At 57.0% G+C, this 20,968-nt stretch overlaps 1 protein-coding gene across 5 annotated transcripts in view; it reads left to right on the top strand.

Moving 5' to 3' along the window:
- The first annotated feature begins 565 nt into the window (after nt 1–565).
- Nucleotides 566–20,968, top strand: part of Atp2b3 (ATPase plasma membrane Ca2+ transporting 3) — a 47,015-nt gene continuing 26,612 nt past the window's right edge. For 3 of the 5 annotated variants that reach the window (XM_023705327.1, XM_023705330.1, XM_004645125.2), the window contains exons 1-11: nt 566–897; nt 5,172–5,369; nt 5,475–5,732; nt 8,586–8,711; nt 9,393–9,518; nt 11,806–11,847; nt 13,350–13,514; nt 13,800–14,014; nt 14,379–14,621; nt 15,116–15,357; nt 19,457–19,691. In XM_023705327.1, the coding sequence (XP_023561095.1) occupies nt 690–897; nt 5,172–5,369; nt 5,475–5,732; nt 8,586–8,711; nt 9,393–9,518; nt 11,806–11,847; nt 13,350–13,514; nt 13,800–14,014; nt 14,379–14,621; nt 15,116–15,357; nt 19,457–19,691 (2,058 nt within the window). In that variant the 5' untranslated portion in view covers nt 566–689. The remainder of the gene's footprint in view (nt 898–5,171; nt 5,370–5,474; nt 5,733–8,585; nt 8,712–9,392; nt 9,519–11,805; nt 11,848–13,349; nt 13,515–13,799; nt 14,015–14,378; nt 14,622–15,115; nt 15,358–19,456; nt 19,692–20,968) is intronic. The other 2 variants (XM_023705328.1, XM_004645126.2) reach the window with 1 other exon arrangement.

The following is a 20,968-nucleotide window of genomic DNA, read 5'->3' as shown; positions in this document are numbered from 1 at the left end:
CCATGTATCGTTTCCTGGTCTCTTTCCCCTTGCACTCCCTTTGTCTCCTCCCTCCCTCGGCCTCCTCCTTTCCTGTCCCCGACTCCCAGGTACCCCCAGGGCTGCAGAAACACCCTGCACACTAAGTCTTGACCTGGAGCCCTGTCCATGGCTCATTCCACTCCCCGGAGCCCGCCACAGCACCAGGCCTGAAGCTGTGTGGCACAAAGGCGGCGCCAGCAGACCACCAGGGATTTAGAGCATGCCGGCTACACTGGGCGTGCCTTAATCAGGCAAGAGCTGGGAATGGGTGGGGAGGGCTGGGACCACCCACCCATACAGGTGACACTGGCCTCTGCCAGCCCAGTCATTGCCTCATTTCAGCCAGGTCCCCAGATGGATGCAGGTAGTGGTGGGAGGGTCCCCGGCAGAAGGCACCGAAGCTTCCTTCTTTGCCTGGGCTAGCCCATCTTACTTGGGGTGAGATGGGGGGTAGGGGGAACCCAACCTAGGAGGTGAATTTTGCACCTGGACTTAGTTTTTATCTCAACCACTCCCTCGGCTTCAACTCCCTCTCCCTAGGTGTCCGCACTTAGCCACTGCCCCCTACCCCTGCGCCTCACTTGGCACCAGGACTGCAGCTAGCCAGCCCCCTGTCCCTCACTGCGGCAAAGGCAAGGCTGCACCTGTGTGAAGGGTCAACAGGCAGGATGGGCGACATGGCCAACAGCTCCATCGAGTTCCACCCGAAGCCACCACAGCAGCGGGAGGCCCCCCAGGCAGGTGGCCTCGGGTGCACACTGGCAGAGCTGCGCGCCCTCATGGAGCTCCGTGGAGCTGAGGCACTGCAGAAGATCCAGGAAGCGTACGGGGATGTTGGTGGGCTCTGTCGGAGGCTGAAGACTTCGCCCACTGAGGGTAGGTCTGGCCGGGTGCTTTCTAGAGAGTTCTCTAACTGAGCCTGTGCTCAGACTCTTCCCCTTGGATAGGAGGTCCTGTGCCAGGGGTGGTGTTGTCACCTTGGTAACAGAGTCCCAGGGAGCCTGACCCCCTCATCTGCACCTCCACAACCAGCTTTTTTCCATCCTATAGAGCCAAGGAGGGAAGGGGAAGTGAGGACCCCAAGTGAACCCCAGGCAGCCCCCCATGGAGGGAGGTGGGACCCCTGTCTGCATATCTGGTGCCTCTCCATAGCTTCATCCCAGAGTTCAACTAAGCCCGCAGAGGAGGGGGTGCAGGGTGCGACTCCTCTGGGGCACAGGAGGTGCAGAGTGCCGACTGGAAGTGGTATCACTTACAGCTGTCCCACGCAGTGTCAGGGCCCCATTGGGCCTCTGGAAGCCTGTGGACATCCTCCTGAAGGACCAAGTTAGGGGTCTGACTATGGGGTGTAGCTCTGCCCTTCCCTGCACGCTTGCAGCTGGGGTCCCCTCTGAGACAGGGTCCACCCAAGGGCCAGGGCCAGGCCCACACTCCAGGAGCTGGAGACCTCTCTGGCCCAGCGGGCATTGGCCTGGCAGGCTTGTCTGGGCTATCCCAAACCCATGCCAGGCTCACTCCCAGCCAGTGCTGATTGATTTCATCAGCTGCTCAGCCCGATGGTAGCAGCAGTGGCCCACGCAGTGCTGCTAGCCCTGGCCATCACCCTGGGCTGTTCCTGCACCCTGGCACCCCATCCCTTCTATCACCAAGCCCTGCCCATTCTCAGATGTCTCAGCTTCTGCTCGCTTCCTCTGCCTGGGCTGGGTATGGCCGTCGCCTGCGTGCCCCTCTCCATGTGCTCAGGGTTTTGGGTACAGTCGGGATCCTGTTGCTCTGGCCTCACCCCACCTGGGGTTCAGAAGGGAGGAGTTGAGGTTGGCAAGGGATGCCGGAATTCCGGGGACAGCAACCTCTCTGGCAGGCTGCCTGGGTGTCCCTGAGTGTGCCCACGGACACCCTGTCCCGCCTGCCCTGCCACACACCAGCCTGGAGCGGCATGCTGTCCGGGCAGATGGCTCAGCTCTGCGCCAGAGGCTCTCACTCCTCGCTGCTTCTTGCCCCCCGCCCCAGGCCTGGGGCCTCCAAGGAGACCAGGGTGGAGGGCCGTGTAGCCACAAGGGCTCTGGCCTCTCCCAGATCAAAGGAAGCAGATGGGCTTCAGCAGGCGGCTCTTCCCTCGGCTGTCAGGCCTTGTTAAATATTTAAAATGTCAAGGCCCCTGGGAGGCTGCCGATTCAGCTGCAGAGCTCAGGAGCTTGCCTGGTGCCCAGGGAGGGGCAGGCACAGAGAAGGGCAGGCGCCTGGGTAGGTGGCCCAGCCCCTGGCTGCCTTCTGAGCACCTGGGTCCCTGTGGGGAGAGCCGGCGAGGCCTGAGGAGCACCCCTCCTCCTGAGCTCCTCAGCTTGAGCTGTCTGGTGCCAGGAGCCACGAGGAGCACTCCCCAGGTCCCCTCAGCCAGGCCGCGTGGACCTCTGCAGGCCTTCTGGCTCAGCCACCAGGCCCGCCTACTCAGTCTTGCTTAGATACAGTGGCCAAGCTGTAGGAGGGCCAGCTTAGCTGCCCCCCCAGGTCCCATGCTAAGGCATTGGCAAGGTAGGCAGACACAGGGGTACCAAGGAGAGGCTCAGGCACAGTGGGGAGGCTGGGGAGGTACGTGGTGCATTGGGAGAGGGGCTCTGACTTCTGGGTGCAGCCCATCATTCCACTCTCCTCTGCCTCCGAGGAGACCGCAGCAGCTTCCGGAGAACATCTGAAGACAGCTGCTCTGCTGGCCAGGAACCTGGCTGAGAGGCGTGCTGGGGACTTGGGCCCTGTGCCCCCCTCTCCTGTCTGCTCTCTACAGGAGTCCTGGGAAGGAGGGGCAGATTAGCTAAGAGCTGACACGATGTGGTCCTAATCCAATTCCGATGGCATCTGGCCTATGCTCCGGGCAGGCGGCCCATCTGTGTCCATGCCAACCAGCCAGCCCTGCCCCCGTGCCCTGGCCCCAGGCCACTCTAGGGCCTGCTGGGCAGGCCTGTGTTTAGCAGTGAAGGGGCTGCAGCTGCCCTCATGTCCCTCCCCCACAGTGGGTGCAGAGGTGGTGGCAGCAGCTGTCAGGACTCCTGCACCCACAGGCAGGCCGAGGCCACAAGGACCAATGATAGGGAGAAGCGGTGCTACAGTAGCAAGGGCAAATCAAGGCCAATGGCAAGGCGGGTGCCCAGGTGTGGAGGGGGCTCCCAGGGAAGGAGCCCAAAGGCCACACTGCCCTGGGGAAAATTGCGGCATGCGGCAGGGCAGGCAAGAACAGACTCATGAGGTGCCATGGGCACCTATGGGCTCTCTAGAGCTGACAGTGGGCTTTCATTCTCAGGGGCTCTGGGATGGTACCTGGGGACACAGGGCTCTGGGGCCTCCCCATTACACACAGCTCCTAGAGCTGAAGGAGAGAAGCCGGGCCCAGAGTGACAGATGGGCCCTTGGGCTGGGTCCCTGGCCCCTAAGAGCTGCAGCCCTCAGAAAGAGGCCTTTGGCTCCAGCAGAAATCTGAGCTGCCAGCCAAGCCAGGGTGCACTGAGGCCAGAAGGAGAAAGGGAGAAACAGCTGCAGCCCTTCCTGGTGAGGACATTGTGTGGCTGTCACCTAGCTTAGCGCAGACATTCTGAGGCTACTGTCCTTCCACCTTGGCCAGGCCACACCCTGGCCTCTGTCAACAGGTGGCAGAAGGACAGCTGGTGACTCAGGGCCAGCTGGCTGCCTCTGTGTCTGGGCACTGGGGGATGGACCACAGCCTAGGGAGACAGTGAGAGCCCGAGGAGGGGCTGGGAATCCCTGGGGCCAAGGACAGGGGGAGGCATCACCTCCGCGTGACCCCTGGGGAAGGTAGCTAAGCCTGAATGGAGGCTCAGAGCCCCACAGGAGCTTGCTGGGTCGTGGGCTCAGCCCCTCAGCCCTGACACTGGTCCAGGACCTTGGCCTGCTTGGGACCCAGGGGATCCCCCCTTGGAGAACTTCTGATTCTTCCTCCTTCCCCTCCTCATTCCCTGGCTGGCATCCTGGAGACGGTGGGTACTCATCTTCAGGAATGATGGGTGACAGAATCAGACAGGGAGGAAGGCCATCATGGTGAGGCCACGGCCACTGAGCCTGGCAGTCACCATGTACGTACACAGCCCCACAGGGCCTACCTGTCCTACCCCCCACAAAGACCCCCACTCAGGCTCTGGGGAAGGCATCACGACCAAGGCAGTTGTGTCACTGCACACCTAGGGCTCGGTTCCTGGCACAGCCCCAGTAAGATGACGCCCACAAGGACATTAGGCCAGGCCCTCGCCACTGCCCCCAAGGCTGGCTTTGCCTCTTCCCAGGCAGCCCTGGCCCCCAGCTCCTCTCCTGGGTCCCCTCTTGCCCTCACCTGACCACCATGATCCCCAGTTGGTGTCATGCTCTGTCTGTCTGCTCCTTCTCTGAGAAGCTTCTGGGAAGTGGGCCTCCACCTTTGTCTCCAGAGGCCACCCCTCTGTCCCCGTGGGCCCTGGACCCTGCCTCCTGTGCAAATTAAGCCTTGGAGACCAGGCCATGGGGCCAGGGTGTGGCCAAGTTTCATGGCTCTCTTGGACCCATATTCGTATCTGGCAGTGGGCTGGTCACTGCGCAGGGCAGGGGGTTGTTGACAGCAAGCCCAAATGTCTACAGCTGGAGATACCTTCCCAGGCCAGCGCAGCTGCTCTTCGGAGAGGGTCCTAATACTTCTCTGGCCCCCGGGAAATCAGGCTGCTGTTGCCTGCACCCCTTTGATTGGTAACTCTCAGAGCCCCTGGCTGCTGTCTTCTGCTCCCTCCCAGTCTCCCTTGCACCCCCCCTTGCCTGGCAAGTTCTCACTCAGTGACAGTTGGGAGGTAGGAATCAACTAAGAGTAGATGATGGAGGCCCATGGCCTGGGTTGGGGTACCAGAGACTGGGGCCCTGGGGCCCCAAGACTGCCTCGCCTGAGAATCGGGAAGAGGTTGGCGGCCCCTCTTCCTGGGCTGGAGCCTTCTGCCGTGGCCACAGAGGGCCACATGCTCACTCCCACATGGGTCTGCAGAGAGATCAGTGTCCCTGGCCTGGGCAGCTCCCGACCTGTCCCAGGGCACCACCTAGAGGGTGCTTGTGGTGCCCATGGTTCTGGCTGACCTGTCCCATCCTGTCCCTCTGTGCTTCTGCCGCCCTCATGGGGCACCATGCAGGCCTGGCAGACAACACCAATGACTTGGAGAAGCGCAGGCAGATCTATGGGCAGAACTTCATCCCCCCCAAGCAACCCAAGACCTTCCTGCAGCTGGTGTGGGAGGCCCTGCAGGACGTGACCCTCATCATCCTGGAGGTGGCTGCCATCGTGTCTCTGGGCCTCTCCTTCTATGCACCACCTGGAGAGGAGAGCGAAGGTGCGGCCCGGGGGTCTGGGCAGGAAGGAAAAGAGGGTGGCTTCTGAGTGACTCTGCCCAGACTGGCATGACTTCTTTTCTGCTTCTGTTTGTCCTTGGGCACAGCCTGTGGGAATGTGTCTGGCGGGGCAGAAGATGAGGGTGAAGCAGAGGCTGGCTGGATCGAGGGGGCTGCCATCTTACTATCCGTCATCTGCGTGGTGCTGGTCACAGCCTTCAATGACTGGAGCAAGGAGAAGCAGTTTCGAGGCCTTCAGAGCCGCATTGAGCAGGAGCAGAAGTTCACAGTCATCCGGAATGGGCAGCTCCTCCAGGTTCCTGTGGCTGCGCTGGTGGTAGGGGATATTGCCCAGGTCAAGTATGGTGAGTGTGTTGGCCCTCGCCGCCCCCTCCAAGAAATGTGGCTCCCCTTTCCAGGAACAATGGGCCTGACAAGAGTCCCCAGCAAGGCTGTCTCCTTGGGAGCACCTGTGCCTTCACCTGGAGGGGGCTGGAGATAAGGAGTATTGCAGGTGCAAGCCTGTGGGGAGGTGGAGCTCGGGGCACAGCAGTGGCCATCCCTACAGCCTCTACTGCAGGATGTAAATGTCCCTGTTCCCTGATTAGGAGTGGGTGATCCCCCCTCTGTTTTTGTCACTGTCCCATCACTGGGATAAAACACTTAACACCCACAACTTGAAGGAGAAGTTTGTTTTGACTCATGGCTTTTAGAGGCCCATGGCTGGTGAGCTCCAAGGCAGGGCAACATGGTGGAAGGACATCACAGAGAAAGCAGAAAGGCGAGGCGCCAAGGCCAAGGGCACGCCCTCGAGGTCCCACCTGCAGGGGCGCAGGCCCGCCTCCCAGCTGTGTGCTCCTCCACAGAAAAGCATAACACCCCCATGAGCCAATCATTCGGAGAGCCTCTGCGTGCATGAGGCTTCTGGGGGACATTTTAATTCTAAATTATAGTATTCAGCCTTGGTCCCCAAAAGGTTCATGCCCATTTCATTACGCAAAATGCTTTTAGCCCATCTCTAGGCTCACAAGTTCAAGTCCAAAGTCTCTCTAAGACTCAAGACGAACTCAGCTATGAAGCCCTGAAGAGAAAAAGAAAGTTAAACACTGCCTGTAGTGCACGGCACAGGGTAAACCTTCCCATTCTGAAAGGGAGAAATAAGGAGGTAGAGAGGGCCGGGACCAAAGCAAGAGCAAGACCCAGAAGGGCAAACGTGAAGTCCAGGGCCCTGTGTCCAGCGCTGGAGCAGCTCCAGAGGCCTCGACCGGCCCACCCCTATGGCCTTGCTGGCTACAGTCTACATGGCCTTTCTTGGGCTGGGCTCCTCTCACTGCCTATGGCTTTCTTCGGAAGAAGTTCCACATTCCTGGGATCTTCACCTTCCTGGAGTCTCCTCTGCACGTCCAGCTTTACTCTCGTGGCTTCACTCACAGCCCCGTCAAGAACACACAGCCTGGCTGTCCAAGCCTTCTTCTGCACTCTGGGAGGTCTCTTCATGACCTCACAACTCTTGCATTCTGCATGCCAGTAAAACCAGAATCACGTGGACAGCAACAAGACCTGCCATCAACACAGGCAATACCCAAGCCCCTTGCATCATGGCAGCAGAAGCTTCTAGGTGCCCGGATAGCTGAGTACTGTGGAAGGAATCCTGTAAAACCAATTCCTTACGTGGTCCTTCTGAAAGACAGGACTCAAAGGCTCCCTGCTTAAATGAAAAGTTCACATTTTTGCACCTCTGAGTCTGTGAAGGGTGGTGGTGAGCCAATTTCTGAGATGCCTTCTGTCCACCTTTCCTACTGTTCTGATAGAAAATACTTGCGTTCTTTTAATGCTAATTTTTTCAGCAACCACATTTTTCCTGAGCTCCAACTTTAGATGTGCTTCCTTTCTGACCAAGCTGTAAGTTTTACCATATTATTTAACTCTGCTTTTTGCTTCTGATTTTCACTGCAGATCAGGCTAAAAGCAGCCAGAAGTACCTATGATGCAGCCTGAACATTGAGCTGTCTTCAAATTTCCTCCACCAGATCGATTAGTTCACCACCTTTAGATTCAGCATCACATGAAGTTGTAGGCTATGGACACAATGTAGACAACTCCTTTGCCAGAGTGCAATACACATGGTCTCTAGTCCAGTTTTTCCATCTGAAACCTCCTGAGCTTGGGCTTCACTGTTCATATTCCTACCAGCTTTTGATTTTCTGAGCTCTGGACCAAAATCTCCCATCGGTGTCTGATTACAGCAGTTTAGGTTTTCTGTGGTTCACACCTGCACACTCTCCAAACTCCTCCCACAGACAAATTTCAAAGGCTTTCTTAAAACCATACAATCAGGTGCAGTCACAGCCATGACCCCCATTACTGGTACCAGAATCTGAATTACTCGCTTTCTCATCACTGGAACAGAGTACTTGACAGCCACAACTCAAAGGAGGAGAGGTTTATTTCGGCTCACAGTGGGGTTCTGTTGTTTGCTTGTTTGGCTCTTTTGGTACTAGGAATCAAGCTCTAGACCTTGTGCTTGCCACGCAGGCGCTGTGCCACTGAGCTCTATCCCTGGCGCAGGCTTACAGCTTTTAGAGGACTCAGTCCATGGTAGGCTCCAAGGCACAAATCACAATGCAGCCAGGAAGAGAGGGAGAAGGGAAGAGCTCAGGAGAAGAATAGACTTTTCCGGGCCGCTCTCCTAATGACCCACCTCTAAGGTTTTTTTTTATTTTTATTTATGTGTGTGTGTGTATGTGTGTGTGGCCAGCTCAGCCCACCAGGGGGCGGGGCTGGCTGGCATGTGGTGCTGGGGGATTGAACCGCGGTCCCTGTGCTTTGCTAAGCTTGTTCTAAGTAGGTGCTTTAGACCACTGAGCCATCTCACCAGCCCATGACCCACCTCTTCTGACAGGACCTATCTACCAACAACACATTCACCTGCTGAACTCATCAGTGTATTAATCCACTGGTGAACATAGTAACCACATGATTCCATCACCTTCCAAAAGCTCCACCTCAGAAGACATGACACTTTTGGGGGACACTTTAGACCTAAACCATGACATCCTCCCAGAGAAGGAGACTGAAGGAAGGGGGTTCCCAAGTGCCTTTTCCAGGTGGCCCATCATATTCCAAGGGACCTCCTCTGGGGTAGCTTGGAAGAGGTAGTAGGGAGAAAGGCCCTCGAGATCCATAGTCTTTGGTTCCGGTTCTGTGCTGGCCCTTAGGAGACCTGCTGCCTGCAGATGGTGTGCTCATCCAGGGTAATGACCTCAAGATTGATGAGAGCTCCCTGACAGGCGAGTCAGACCACGTGCGCAAGTCAGCTGACAAAGATCCCATGCTGCTCTCAGGTGAGGGCCACCTTCCCAACCAGCTTAGCACAAAGTCAACTTGGAAGCCCTTTGGCCCAAATGTGGGATAGGCTCACCTACCTGATAACCTCCCTAAGTAGCCCTTCTAGTCGGGGAGCCATCAAAAGGTCACTGGGGGGCCGGGGAGATGGCTCAGTGGAATAAGTGCTTCCCTGGCAAGTACAAGGGCCTGAGTTCAATCCCCGGTTTCGCAAAAAAAAAAAAAAAAAAAAAAAAGGTCATTGGGGGGCTGATGGTGGCCACAGGGTAAGTAAGTAGGTGCTGCCAGCTTAGCAGGGCCTCTGTGTCAAGAATAGGAATTCCCAAGTGGAGGAGAGCTTACTGGGGCTCAGCATAGTGCTCCTCCTAAATCTGGACCCTTGAGGAGACCCAGTGGACACGATGTTCTTTTTCCTGAAAGTTGTCACTTAGCCCCATGGGAAATGTAGGCCCCTGGAGGCCCCTGTGGGTGGCTCATCCCAGCCCCTCTGTGGGCCTCTGGGTCCCTGCTAAGCCAGGGAGCAAGCTGAAGTGCACATTTTAAGGCCAACATAGTTCTGGTGACTTCTGGGTGCTGAGTCCCTGCCTCTAGGATTCCCTGGGAATGAACCTTCAGGCACTGAACTTGTCACCCGTTTGGGTGGGGTAATCTCTGTCTCAGTCTCTGTGTTGCTGTGCCAGGCACTCATGTCATGGAAGGTTCAGGAAGAATGGTGGTGACAGCTGTTGGTGTGAACTCCCAGACAGGCATCATATTTACTTTGCTGGGAGCTGGCGGAGAGGAGGAAGAAAAGAAGGATAAGAAAGGTAAGGCGACACCAACTTCTGGCTTCTGGTGCTAATGATGGCCTCCAGCTAGGGCCTTGCTTTTTCTTATCTGTCTACAGAAGGTCCACCCTGGGGAGAGCCAGACCTCAGTGCCTCCCTGACCTCCGGTCACAGCCCCACCAGCCCAGCCTGACTACTGCTGTGACTCAGGGCCACACCTGTGTGCCACTTCTCTGGCTCTGGCCTCTCCTGCAGCCCAAACCAAGTGGGGAGCAGAGATTCTAGGCTTGTGCCTCCTACCCAGGAGAAGCTACCCAGAAGGCCAGAGATTCCACGCGCATGGCCAGAACTCTGCTTCCTGCCAGGGGCCTCTAGCCGGGCCTGAGACCAGGGAGCTAGCAAGGGAACAGTCAGTGTCAGACTGCAGATGGCCTGGGCCTGTCCACCCGCCTCACAGGCTAGCATAAGGAAAGGCACACTAGCAGTCCCAGCCCACGCCACCTATCCCAGCTCCCAGCCACTACGGGCCTTGTCTTCTGGCAGCATGCATCTCCCTGAGTGAGCACTACCCTGTTCCCACCTCTTCGCTGTACTGAGCCCGTCTCCATGGGGCTGTCCTGTCCTCAGCCAGGCATCCTTCCCTAGTAAGCACCAGGGTACACAGGCAGCTAGGTGGGCTCTAGGCGTGGGCTGCACTGGACTGCGCTGGGCTGGCATCCCCAAGCCTCTCTCCAGGGACAACAGCTGGCCCTGTCTGGTGATCTCTTGGTCACAGCTGGTGACGGGAAGCCCCTTCCACAAAGGACCCTCCACCCCTACCTCCATGCCAAGATTCCCTCTTTTAGACTGCTGGAGCCTTCAGTCTCAGTGTCCCCTGGTCCCTTTGCGGGCTTCTGGCCTCCTGCTCTGTCCCTTCACCACTGGTGCCACTCGCAGCTTGGTAATCGGCCACTCCCCTATGAACTTGACACCCCCACCTCGCTCTTCTCCAGCACTCTCAGACTGTACAATGTAGGGCCCTGAGGAGGCTGGCTTCCAGGAGGAGAGCTCACTGTGCCTGGCATTTCTCCCTCTGCCTGCCCTGACTCTGACCGCTGGGGGAGCCCGGCCTGCCCGCCTGCCTCCTTTTTTCTCCAGCTATGCCTCTTGAGCATGGCTCCTCCGCAACCTTTCCCACAAGGTGGCCTCAGCCCTGCTTGTGCTTCAGGTCACCTCTCCCTGCAGCGCTCACTCACCCCAAGCCTCCCTCCTCAGGAGCCTCCCCCAGCCCTGTGTGCACACTGCTCTGTGGTCTGTCCAGCAAATACTCCCTGTTGTGCTGTTTTGTCCCGTGCTGTCATCCTGTGTCTATGGGTGAATCCCTAATGCTACGTGGGCCCTAGGCCACACAGGCGTGGGAGATTTCCATCCCCCCAGTGTAGCCCACGGGCTTCGTGACCAGCACCCTGCTGGTGGTCAGCTCTGTGTGTGCACGCAGGACTCTGCCAGGTCTTGGGCACCTGCCCGGCACCTCCAGGGCAACACTTGAAAGAGCTTGCATGTGTGCCCAAGGCCACCACACGGAGGGCCCGCCCCACACTCCTTTCCCTCTAAACTACTCCTCCAACCTGCACAGGGGCCCTGGGTAGAGAGGGTCCATTCTGGACCATCCGGCTTGGTGGGGGCTGTCCTTCCTTCTTGAGAAGTGCAGAGCTCAACACCACTGCCTAGGAGCTGTGTGCTTCCCTGGCTGTCCCTGGATCCCCAGTGGCAATGGAGTATTGAGTAAGAACCAGCAGGCCAAGCCACAAGCCCCCCTTGTCGAGATCAGAGCCAGGGCATGTACAGCCATTAAGAACAGCTCCTACAGCAGCCACCTGTCCATACCCAGGCAGGTTCTCTAGGGCGCAGCCTGACCCTGCACTCACATGGGCCCTCCGTGTGGTGGCCTTGGGCACACATGCAAGCTCTTTCAAGTGTTGCCCTGGAGGTGCCGGGCAGGCGCCCAAGACCTGGCAGAGTCCTGGTGCACACACAGAGCTGACTGCCGGCAGGGTGCTGGGCACAAAGCCCGTGGGCTACACTGGGGGGGTCTCCCACCCCTGTGTGGCCGAGGGCCCATATAGGCATAGCATTAGGAGTTCACAAAGCCCTGGCCAGTGGTTTTGCTCAGGTCATCCAGAGAATGTGGGGTGGCCACATGGTGGAAGGTGGTGACAGCTCCATCTCACATCCTGGGCTGCACTGTCCGTGCCCCAGCTCTACCCACTGTCCTGTGTGTGTGCATGTGTCCTGGCCACATGGGTGTTCTCAAGTCTCCGTGTCTGTCGTTCCTCTCCCACTGTAGGCAAGCAGCAGGATGGGGCGATGGACAGTAGCCAGACCCGAGGTAATGCAAGCCGACACTGGGCAGGCAGGAGCTGGGGCGGGCCTGGGGTGGGGGCTGGGGGAGGGGCGCCTACAGCCAGTAGGAATGCAACCTGGAGGCCAGGTAAGTGGGCCCATCCTTGCCAGAGGGGGGAGGGGGCACTCCAAGGTTGTTCCAAGCTGCCCACCTACAGCCACTGCCAGAAGGCAGAGGGGCTGCCAAGGGGATGGTCAGCTTGTCCCTGCAAAGAGTGAACACTATGGTCTGCTTGGCCAAATGAGGAAACTGAGGCGCAGAGCGGGTGACTTGCCCACTGCTTTGGGTCCTAGTCCTTTGGGTTTCCTAAGCAAGCACCCTTTCAGCTGAGCCCATGGGCCAGGGTCAAGGTCAGTATCCAAGGGGCAGAGGCCTGGGTGCCTGGTCGGCACTGGGAGACACAGGAAGAAGTGACTGGGTGGCAGGGGGTGGCCCAAGGAGAGATGTCAGGACAAATCAGTAGTCAGTTCTAGGTGATGGGAACACGGTGATATAATATGGCCCTGTCCGTCAGGAAAGTCACAGGCAGAGGTGGATAGTTGAGCTCCAGGTGGCTTGTGCTTTCATGGACACCTGGCAGCCGAGGGACTAGGACAGGGTCACCCAAGCCAGCCACAGCTTGTAGTGTAACCAAGATTGGCAGGGCATTTGGGACAGGACAGTCTGATAGCTGGAGCCCTGGGTTGAGGGGCTGTATGGAGGCGGGGTACAAGGCTAGAGTGGATCTGCTGGACAGGGCCAGGCCTGTCCTCGAGGCCTCCAGGAGGAAGAAGCTACAGTAAGTGGCCTTGGCTTTCCAACTAGGGAGGAAGGGCCAAGAGTGAAGCAGGGGAAAGGTAAGCTTGGGGACCCCGAAGTCCAGGCCAGTGGGCCCTCCTGCACACCTGCATTCCTTTGGCAGTACAACAGGGGGCCCAAGGGGTGTGAGGCTGGGGCTTGGTGGGGCTGGGGGACTTGCCTACCCCATCAAAGGCAGCAAGGATGACGCGCAAAGGACGCTTTCCCTGGGGGTGGGGGGCAAAGGGAGCCAAAAGTGGCAGCTGGGGGACAGAAAGGCCTGTGGGAGGTGACAGCCCAGGCACAACCAGGTGGCTGGGAGGCTGGGAGGCAAGGGACGGCTCAGATGCCACCCGGGGCGGGTGAGCCAGCCTCAGCTTCGGGAACACTCTTCAGACGGCAGGCCTCTGCCCCAGGAATTGGCCACTGTGTCTGTGTGCCGAAGTCCCTTGTGTTGTGTCTGTCCTCCCTTCCCATGAGACAACCAAGTCTCTGTCCCACCAGGACAGTACTGCAGCAGCCCACCTCCCTCAGGAGGGCCTGGGCTTAGGTGGGTGCACAGGGAAGGCTGTGTGGAGCTTGGAACTAGGTGCACCCCACAGAACCCTTTTTCCTCTGTGTGGTGCACCATGTCACCCTGGTGATAGCCCCCTGGAGCCCCTTCCCCTGTCCAGGCCCTAACCTCGCCCATGGGGCTCCTCTGCGTACAGCCAAGAAGCAGGATGGGGCAGTTGCCATGGAAATGCAGCCCCTGAAGAGTGCAGAGGGTGGGGAGATGGAGGACCGGGAGAAGAAGAAAACCAGCGTGCCCAAGAAGGAGAAGTCAGTCCTGCAGGGCAAACTCACGAAACTGGCTGTACAGATTGGGAAAGCAGGTATGACAGCTGGAGCTGAGGGACAGGGGCCACTGAGCAGGTGTGGGGACCTGGGCTCCTGCGGATGGTGGCAGGGCATGTGGAGCAGGAAAAGGCCATGTGGCACGTCATGTAGGCCATGCACACAGGCCACAGCCTGAGCCACCCCCAGGGGTTCTCCCCAAGCACAGGGCAAACCTGGGTGCCTTAGGGAAGGCCCTGGCTACCTCAAGACAGTGCAGCTACAGTGGTCCTAACCTTTTCTTCCCTCTCCTCCATCCCTCTGCCCCCATCATGGCTGGGCAGGACTGGTGATGTCGGCCATCACTGTCATCATCCTGGTCCTCTACTTTGTCATCGAGACCTTCGTTGTGGATGGCCGGGTGTGGCTGGCAGAGTGCACGCCAGTCTATGTGCAGTACTTTGTGAAGTTCTTCATCATCGGCGTCACTGTGCTGGTTGTGGCTGTCCCCGAGGGTCTACCTCTTGCTGTCACCATCTCCTTGGCTTACTCTGTCAAGGTAATCATTAGGCTTCTGATTGGTTCCATCCCACAGACTCAGACAGGGAGTGGGGTGTGGCTGGCAAGGGGCTGAGAGGCAAGAGGCCTGGGGGACACCAGTGACACTGGGAGCATGGGACAGCCAGGGTGGCATGGGGAGCCACAGGCCAGCAGGTGAGCTGAGAGAGGGCTCCCAGAACAGCACCCACCTAAACAGGAGTCTGCCCGCTCAGTTTGGCCACCACCCAGCCCAGTGCTGGCCAAGGTCCCCAGCGGGTTGTCAGTACCCCCCCACACCATATTTGCCTTGACCACGTCTCACTCCCCTTCCCCTGCTGAGCGAACAACCCAAGTGCCCCCCACTCCTTCTGTGCCCTTTGCAGAAAATGATGAAGGACAACAACCTGGTCCGCCACCTGGATGCCTGTGAGACCATGGGCAATGCCACAGCCATCTGCTCAGACAAGACGGGCACGCTCACCACCAACCGCATGACCGTGGTCCAGTCCTACGTAGGAGACACCCACTACAAGGAGATTCCAGCCCCCAGCGCCCTGACCCCCAAGACCCTTGACCTCCTGGTCCACGCCATCTCCATCAACAGTGCCTACACCACCAAAATACTAGTGAGCAGGCTCAGGAGGGCAGGCCGGCAGGGCCACGGAGGGAGAGGGAGAGGGATGGACTGGGTCATGGTATGTGCAGCCCGGGGGCTCACCAGGCCTCCTTAGGACTTTGGGGGAACTAGAGGTGCAGCTTAGTGGGAGCGCGCTTCATTAGCTTGCACAACGCCCTGGGTTCTGGGTCCAGCACCACAAAGACAAAACAAACAACACTGAAGTCAAGAACTTTGGAGAAGAACCTCTGGGGTAGTGGCCGTACCCTTTCCTGTCCCTAGCATGAGAGGGTGCTCCGGTTGCTGGGTGGGGCCTAGTGAATGATGGGAAATCAGCTAGCAAGGGCTCACGTAACCACTAAGGCAGGGCCCATCTAGTCCACACCAGGCCTTCTTCTTCCATCTTGCCAGTGTGGAGGGCACAGCTGGACAGGAGCCAGGGCCTGGGGACAGCATTGGGGTGCTCACAACCCCCACACCATGTTGGCTCTCCCCTCCCTGCAGCCTCCAGAGAAGGAAGGCGCCCTCCCACGCCAAGTGGGGAATAAGACTGAGTGCGCTCTACTGGGCTTCGTGCTGGACCTGAAGCGGGATTTCCAGCCCGTGCGGGAGCAGATTCCAGAAGATAAGCTTTACAAAGTGTACACCTTCAACTCGGTCCGCAAGTCCATGAGCACGGTCATCCACATGCCTGATGGTGGCTTTCGCCTTTTCAGCAAGGGGGCCTCGGAGATCCTGCTCAAAAAGTGAGTGGGCCACAGGAAGGGGCCAGGGCCTGGGGGCTGGGATGGGCTAACGGGTGTGCGCAAGACCTCTTGCTTCATGTCTGGGGCGAAACAGACTTAATATGCAGCTGCCTACCTTAACCACTTTAAACTGCGTGGCTCCGTGGCACTGGGTGTACTCACAATGTGAGCCATCTCTACTGTGGGCCCTAAAACCTTTCTTTCACCTTGAAAAGAACCCTTGCACACTGGAAGCAGCTACTCTTCAGCCTGGCAACCACTGCTCTGCTTTTGCAATGAAGACATTCTGCATTGGCCCAGTCTGGGCAAGTCATATAAACGGAATCATACACCTCGTGGCATTTGCGTCTGCCTTCTTTCCCTGAGAATAATGTCCTCATATATTAGAACTTCATTCCTTTTGACAATTGAATACCAGCCCTCTGTATGGGTAAGGCCACATTTTGTTTCCCCATTCATCTGTGGACAGACAAGGGCTGTTTCCACAGTTTGGCTATGGCAAATATGCCATGAAAATTCATGTACACATTGCTGTTTGAACACGCATTTTCAACTTTTTGGGATACATGCTGTGTTAGCTTTTCATTACTATGGCAAATAATAATGGAAAGCCTACAAAGAGAAAAGGGTGATTTTGGTTTACAGATTCTGCACGGGTCAGCCTGTGGTCCACTGGCCCCATTACAAGGCACTGCACCATGGCAGGGAGCGTGTAGTCGAGCAAAAGGCCTCATTGCATGGCTGTGAGGAGGAGGAGGAAGAAGAGACCGCAATCCCTCATCCTCCTTCGAAGGCACACAGCCAGTGACCTAAAGCCTCCCCACGCGGCTCCACCTTTAAAGTTTCACCATCTCCTGGTAGCACCAGGCTGAGGACCAAGCCTTTAACTCAGAGGGAGATGCACCATAGCTGTACCATGCTGTGGAGTCCCACCCCAACCCACACAGGCTCATGGCCACCCCACAATGAAAAATGCACTCAGCCCATCTCCAGGAGTCCCCAAAGTCTTAATAACTCCAGTGCTGCTCAAAAGTCCAACTCAGGTCTCCTCAGAGGCTCAAGGCAAACTCTTATCTTTGAGCTCCTGTAAAAATCAAAAAGAAATTTAAACCCTGCCAACATGCAGTGGCACAAAGGTAAACACTCCTACTCCGAGAGGGGAGAAATAGAAAAGTCGCATGGAGAGACCAGATCAGACCGAGACCAACATCCAAGAGGAAAAACATTAAGCCTGAACTTTCCAGGGCCAGCATCTGGGACACACTGTGCTGGGATGTGGACCCCAAGGACTTCACCTGTGTGACTTTGCTGGGTGCACTTTTGTGGCTTCCCTCAGGATTAGCTTTTCTGCCACATGTCTCCTGCCCCACAGGCTTTCCTTTGCAATCTGGAGAGAAGCCCCCAAGGCCCCATACCTCTTGCATCCACATTCTATATGCCTGCCAACTTCAGTGTCACATGGTCTGCCACAAGTGTGAGTCATACGTGGGCCCCCTTGAACCATGGCTCCTGCATCACTGAGTGCCTGGATGGATGAACATAAGGAAGATAATCCCAGGAAAACAGTGTCCTGGGTGCTTCAGGGTGAGCAGGCTACCCTGGGGCTCTCTTCTCCAAAGACAGACCTGGAAAGTCTTTGATGCGAACGTGCATCTCTCCATCTCTAAGCCTGTGATGGCCATGGTCGTGCCAGTATCTGAGATTCACTCACGTGCCTCCCCTATGGTCCAAATGGAAAAGGTTAGCTCCTTTTTAGCAACAGTAGCAATGGCAACTGCACATGCTGAGCCAGAACGTCATGTGCACGTCTTGCCCAGCCGCACTCTGTTCCTCCTAGCTCCCGACTCTCAAAGTAGATTTGACTTAAAGCAGCCAGTGATAGCAGTGCCACTGCCTAAATGCTGGGCGGTCTTGAGATTTCCTCCACTAGATAAATGAGTCTGTTTCCTTTAAAGTCAAATGCCCACAAAGTCTCAGGGTGTGGACAAAATACGACCAAGTTTTTCTGGCCACAACGTAACTAAGGAGAGCTCTCATCCCGTTATCCTCCAGAACCCTTGCTCCATCTACAACCTTGTCAGCATACCTGCACTGCCTGCACCTAGTGAGCACTTAGGGCTGTCGAGCCCCCACCAGAAGCACCAGAAATCTGTGCTTGCAGCACTCTGGGCTTTCTCCAGGAGGTTCCTTCAAATGCTTCCAAGACTCCTTGTGCAATGCAGTTCTAAAGACTCTTCCGTGTTACCACCTCCAGTCACAGCAGCAGCTCCAGTTCTTGGTGCCGATTTTCTAGGCATCCTTGGTGTGGTGAAATTAACCATCACTTCTACCTAGGAGTCAAATTGTCCAGCCATGTGGTAACTCTGCGCTTATTCTTTTGAGACCCCTGCCAAAAGGGTTTTCAAAATGATTCCATCCCATTTCCCACCACAGTAGGATTCCACCTTCTCTTCATCCTCACCGATATCTGTTACTTTCTACTGTGACAATTATCCCTCCATCCTAGTGGGCATGCAGTGGGAACTCATGGTGCTTGGCTTGTGTGTCCCCAAGGATTATACCTCAAGCACCCTTCCCTGGGCTCAGTGCTCATCTCTAGGTCTCCTTTGCCTGTGTTTGAGTTGGGTTGTTTGCCCTTTCATTGTTGAGTCTGAAGTGCTTTTTATGTCTTCTATACGCTCGATCCCCATCAGTTATATAATTTGTGAATATGTCCTCCCATCCCACTGGCTGTCTTTCCACACTCTCACTAGTGTCCTGAGCCGCACATGTTGGAAGACTGATGAAGTCCAAGGGTCTGTCCCTGCTGTTGAGGCTTACATGGGGTTTCTTTCTGAGGCTAGAAAATGCTCTGGTTGACTATAGTTCTGCTTGTATGTACCTTTGAGGAGCCCAAGAGCCATCAAATTATGTACCTTCAGTGGGCAAGTTTGTGGCATGTGAATTATCGATCAATAAAGCCGCTAACAAAGTGAAGGAAAGGGCGTGCAGCTCACCTCGGATGCCCCCACTCTCAGCCCGCACCCTTGGCCCTGGCTTCTCTGGCCCCGTGTGCTCCTCCCTCATACTAGCCTTGGGACTAGTCCTGAATCGCACGCCGGGCCCTCCTGTGCTGCAGTCTCAGCACACCCAGTCACCAAGTGCACCTTCACCAGCCCACCAGGTGTGCCCCTAAGAGGCCCCGCCGAAGGCCACCTCCAGCCTCCACCTGACATGTCCCTGCTGCGTTGGGAGTGGAGACTGGACTTAGGTGCCCAGTCCCCTTTCCATGCCTCCCTTCTGGTGGGCCCTTAGGCCCAAGCTCTGCAGCTGGGGCTGAGCTCTGACCGTGGTTCTTTCTTTCGCTAGCTATGTGGGCCTGAATATCCCCTCCTAACACGGAGCTCAAAGGAATATTGATCTCCTCAGAGGGCTGTCCCACCTCCCATCTTGATAGCCAGTTCCTGTGTCACCAGTTTTCCTTGTAGCACCTGTCACTGGAGGCCCCATTTCTTCTACCACATCTGTCTCTGTGGCAAAATCCCTGAGGCCTGTCACTTTTTTTTTTTTTTTGCGGAACCGGGGATTGAACTCAGGCCCTTGCACTTGCCAGGGAAGCGCTTATTCCACTGAGCCATCTCCCCGGCCCCGGGCCTGTCACTTCTGAGGAGCCACCAGGGGCATCAGAACTTGGCCTGACATGGCTGCCGCCTGAATGCATAGGCTTCAGCTTTTCCTGGAGTGTGTGGGACACCTGCCATGGCTTTGCATCCTCCCTCCCACCCGGGTCACATAGCCAACCTCTCCAGTCCAGGGGCCAGAAGTCCAAATCAAGGGTGGGGACTGTGCTTCCCTGAAGACTGTGAGGCCAATCCCCACCACCTCCCCCACTTTCTGGAGGTGTCTTCTGCCCTGTGTGCTGTGACTCTCAGCTGCGTTGTTCCACCCTCTGCCAGTCGTCACACACCACTCTCCCTGTTCGTGTGTCTCTGTGTCCCCAGTTCTTTATGAGGGAGCCAGCCACTGACTAAGAAAGAGCCCACCCTAATCCACTGTGACAGGCACTGTTTTCTCCTGTTCTCTCCCTGCCTCCACCTCGTCCCACCCCTTCCCTGTCCAGATGCACCAACATCTTAAACAGCAACGGGGAGCTCCGAAGCTTTCGCCCTCGTGACCGGGACGACATGGTGAAGAAGGTTATTGAGCCAATGGCTTGTGATGGCCTGCGCACCATCTGCGTTGCCTACCGAGACTTCTCTGCGGGCCACGAGCCTGACTGGGACAATGAGAATGAGGTCGTGGGTGACCTCACCTGCATCGCTGTTGTTGGCATTGAAGACCCTGTGCGGCCTGAGGTAGCCACCCCTTTTCTGGGAGCTGACCTAGTAACTGCCTTGGGCCTTGGCTGGTCTGTGAGGGGTGCTGGCCATTTCCCATGTCTGGCTATCCCAGTTGTCACCCATCTTCCTGCCAGAGTTACAGGTAGGGCATCTGCCCAGCACCAGAGTCCAGGAAGACTGGGTAGGTTGGCTGATTACAGAGACCTGGGGCCCTCCAGGGAGGTGGCTAGCCCTCCCAAGATTACCTTAACAAGCTGGGCCCTGACCCACATAGGAGTTCTGTGCTATCCACTAGATGCCCCACCTGCTTGTTCATGGGTTGTCACCAGAGGTGACCTAGGGAAGGCTGAGAAGACACAAATTTAGGGGATAAGGTGGGCAATTCTGAGGCAAGGGCTTGGTGAGGTTCAGGGCCTCTGTGGAATGTGAAGTAGCCAGGGAGCAAAAGCCCTTGGGGGAAGGACATTCCAGGGGCATCTTTATAAGGTGACACCACCAGCGTAAGTTGTGGCTGCGACACAGGCTGCCCAGGAGAACAGAGTAAACGGGGGGGGGGGATGAGTTCAGGCACAGCCTTGACACTGCACAGTCATTGGAGCAGGCTCATGCGCAGGCTGCAGCTTTGCTCTGGAAAGATGGGACACCCTCAGGCAGGCAGAGACCCAGAGCTCTCTGTCGTCCTGCACATTGTCCATCAGTGCCACCTCATGTCAGTAGCAAGGCCACCTCAACCCTGCCTGTTAGCTGCAATAGCAGATTTGTAGACGGTGCAGGCGCGATGGGAGGAGAAGCTCCACGCCGTGGGGCCTGCACCCGAGATAGCTGCTTCCCAAGACAATGCTCACCACGCTGAAACAATGGCCACGAGTTATTATCAGCAGAGGAGCCCTGAGTCCCAAAGATGTCCTCAGTCACTGTGCATGGCAGGGGACACCCAGCCTGGGAGAAAGGGCTGGATGGGAGAGAGTTACAGTGATTAGTATACTTTGTAAGTTTTCACCTCAGAAAATGTCAAACACAGACAAGTTATGAGAAGGCCATACGAGAGCCCAGTTCCATGGTGCCACGGTGGGTAAGGGACAGGGAGGGGCCACCCTGGGCTGCACTTGGGGATTAGGGACAGCTCCTTTCTGGCTTGAAAGTGACCAGGAAAGAGTCCCAGGTGGCAGATCACAGTGACAGGGCCACGCAGGGAGGAGAGGTGGACCCACAGGAGACAGGCCAGCTAGGTGCCCAGCCAGGGAGCGTCCGGAGAGCCTGGTAAAAGGGCTCATGCTCGGAGGCATGGTGTG

The sequence above is a fragment of the Octodon degus genome, unplaced genomic scaffold (assembly GCF_000260255.1).
Source record: "Octodon degus isolate 3935 unplaced genomic scaffold, OctDeg1.0 scaffold00218, whole genome shotgun sequence".
Lineage (NCBI taxonomy): Eukaryota > Metazoa > Chordata > Mammalia > Rodentia > Octodontidae > Octodon > Octodon degus.
This window is presented reverse-complemented; position numbering and strand designations above follow the sequence as displayed.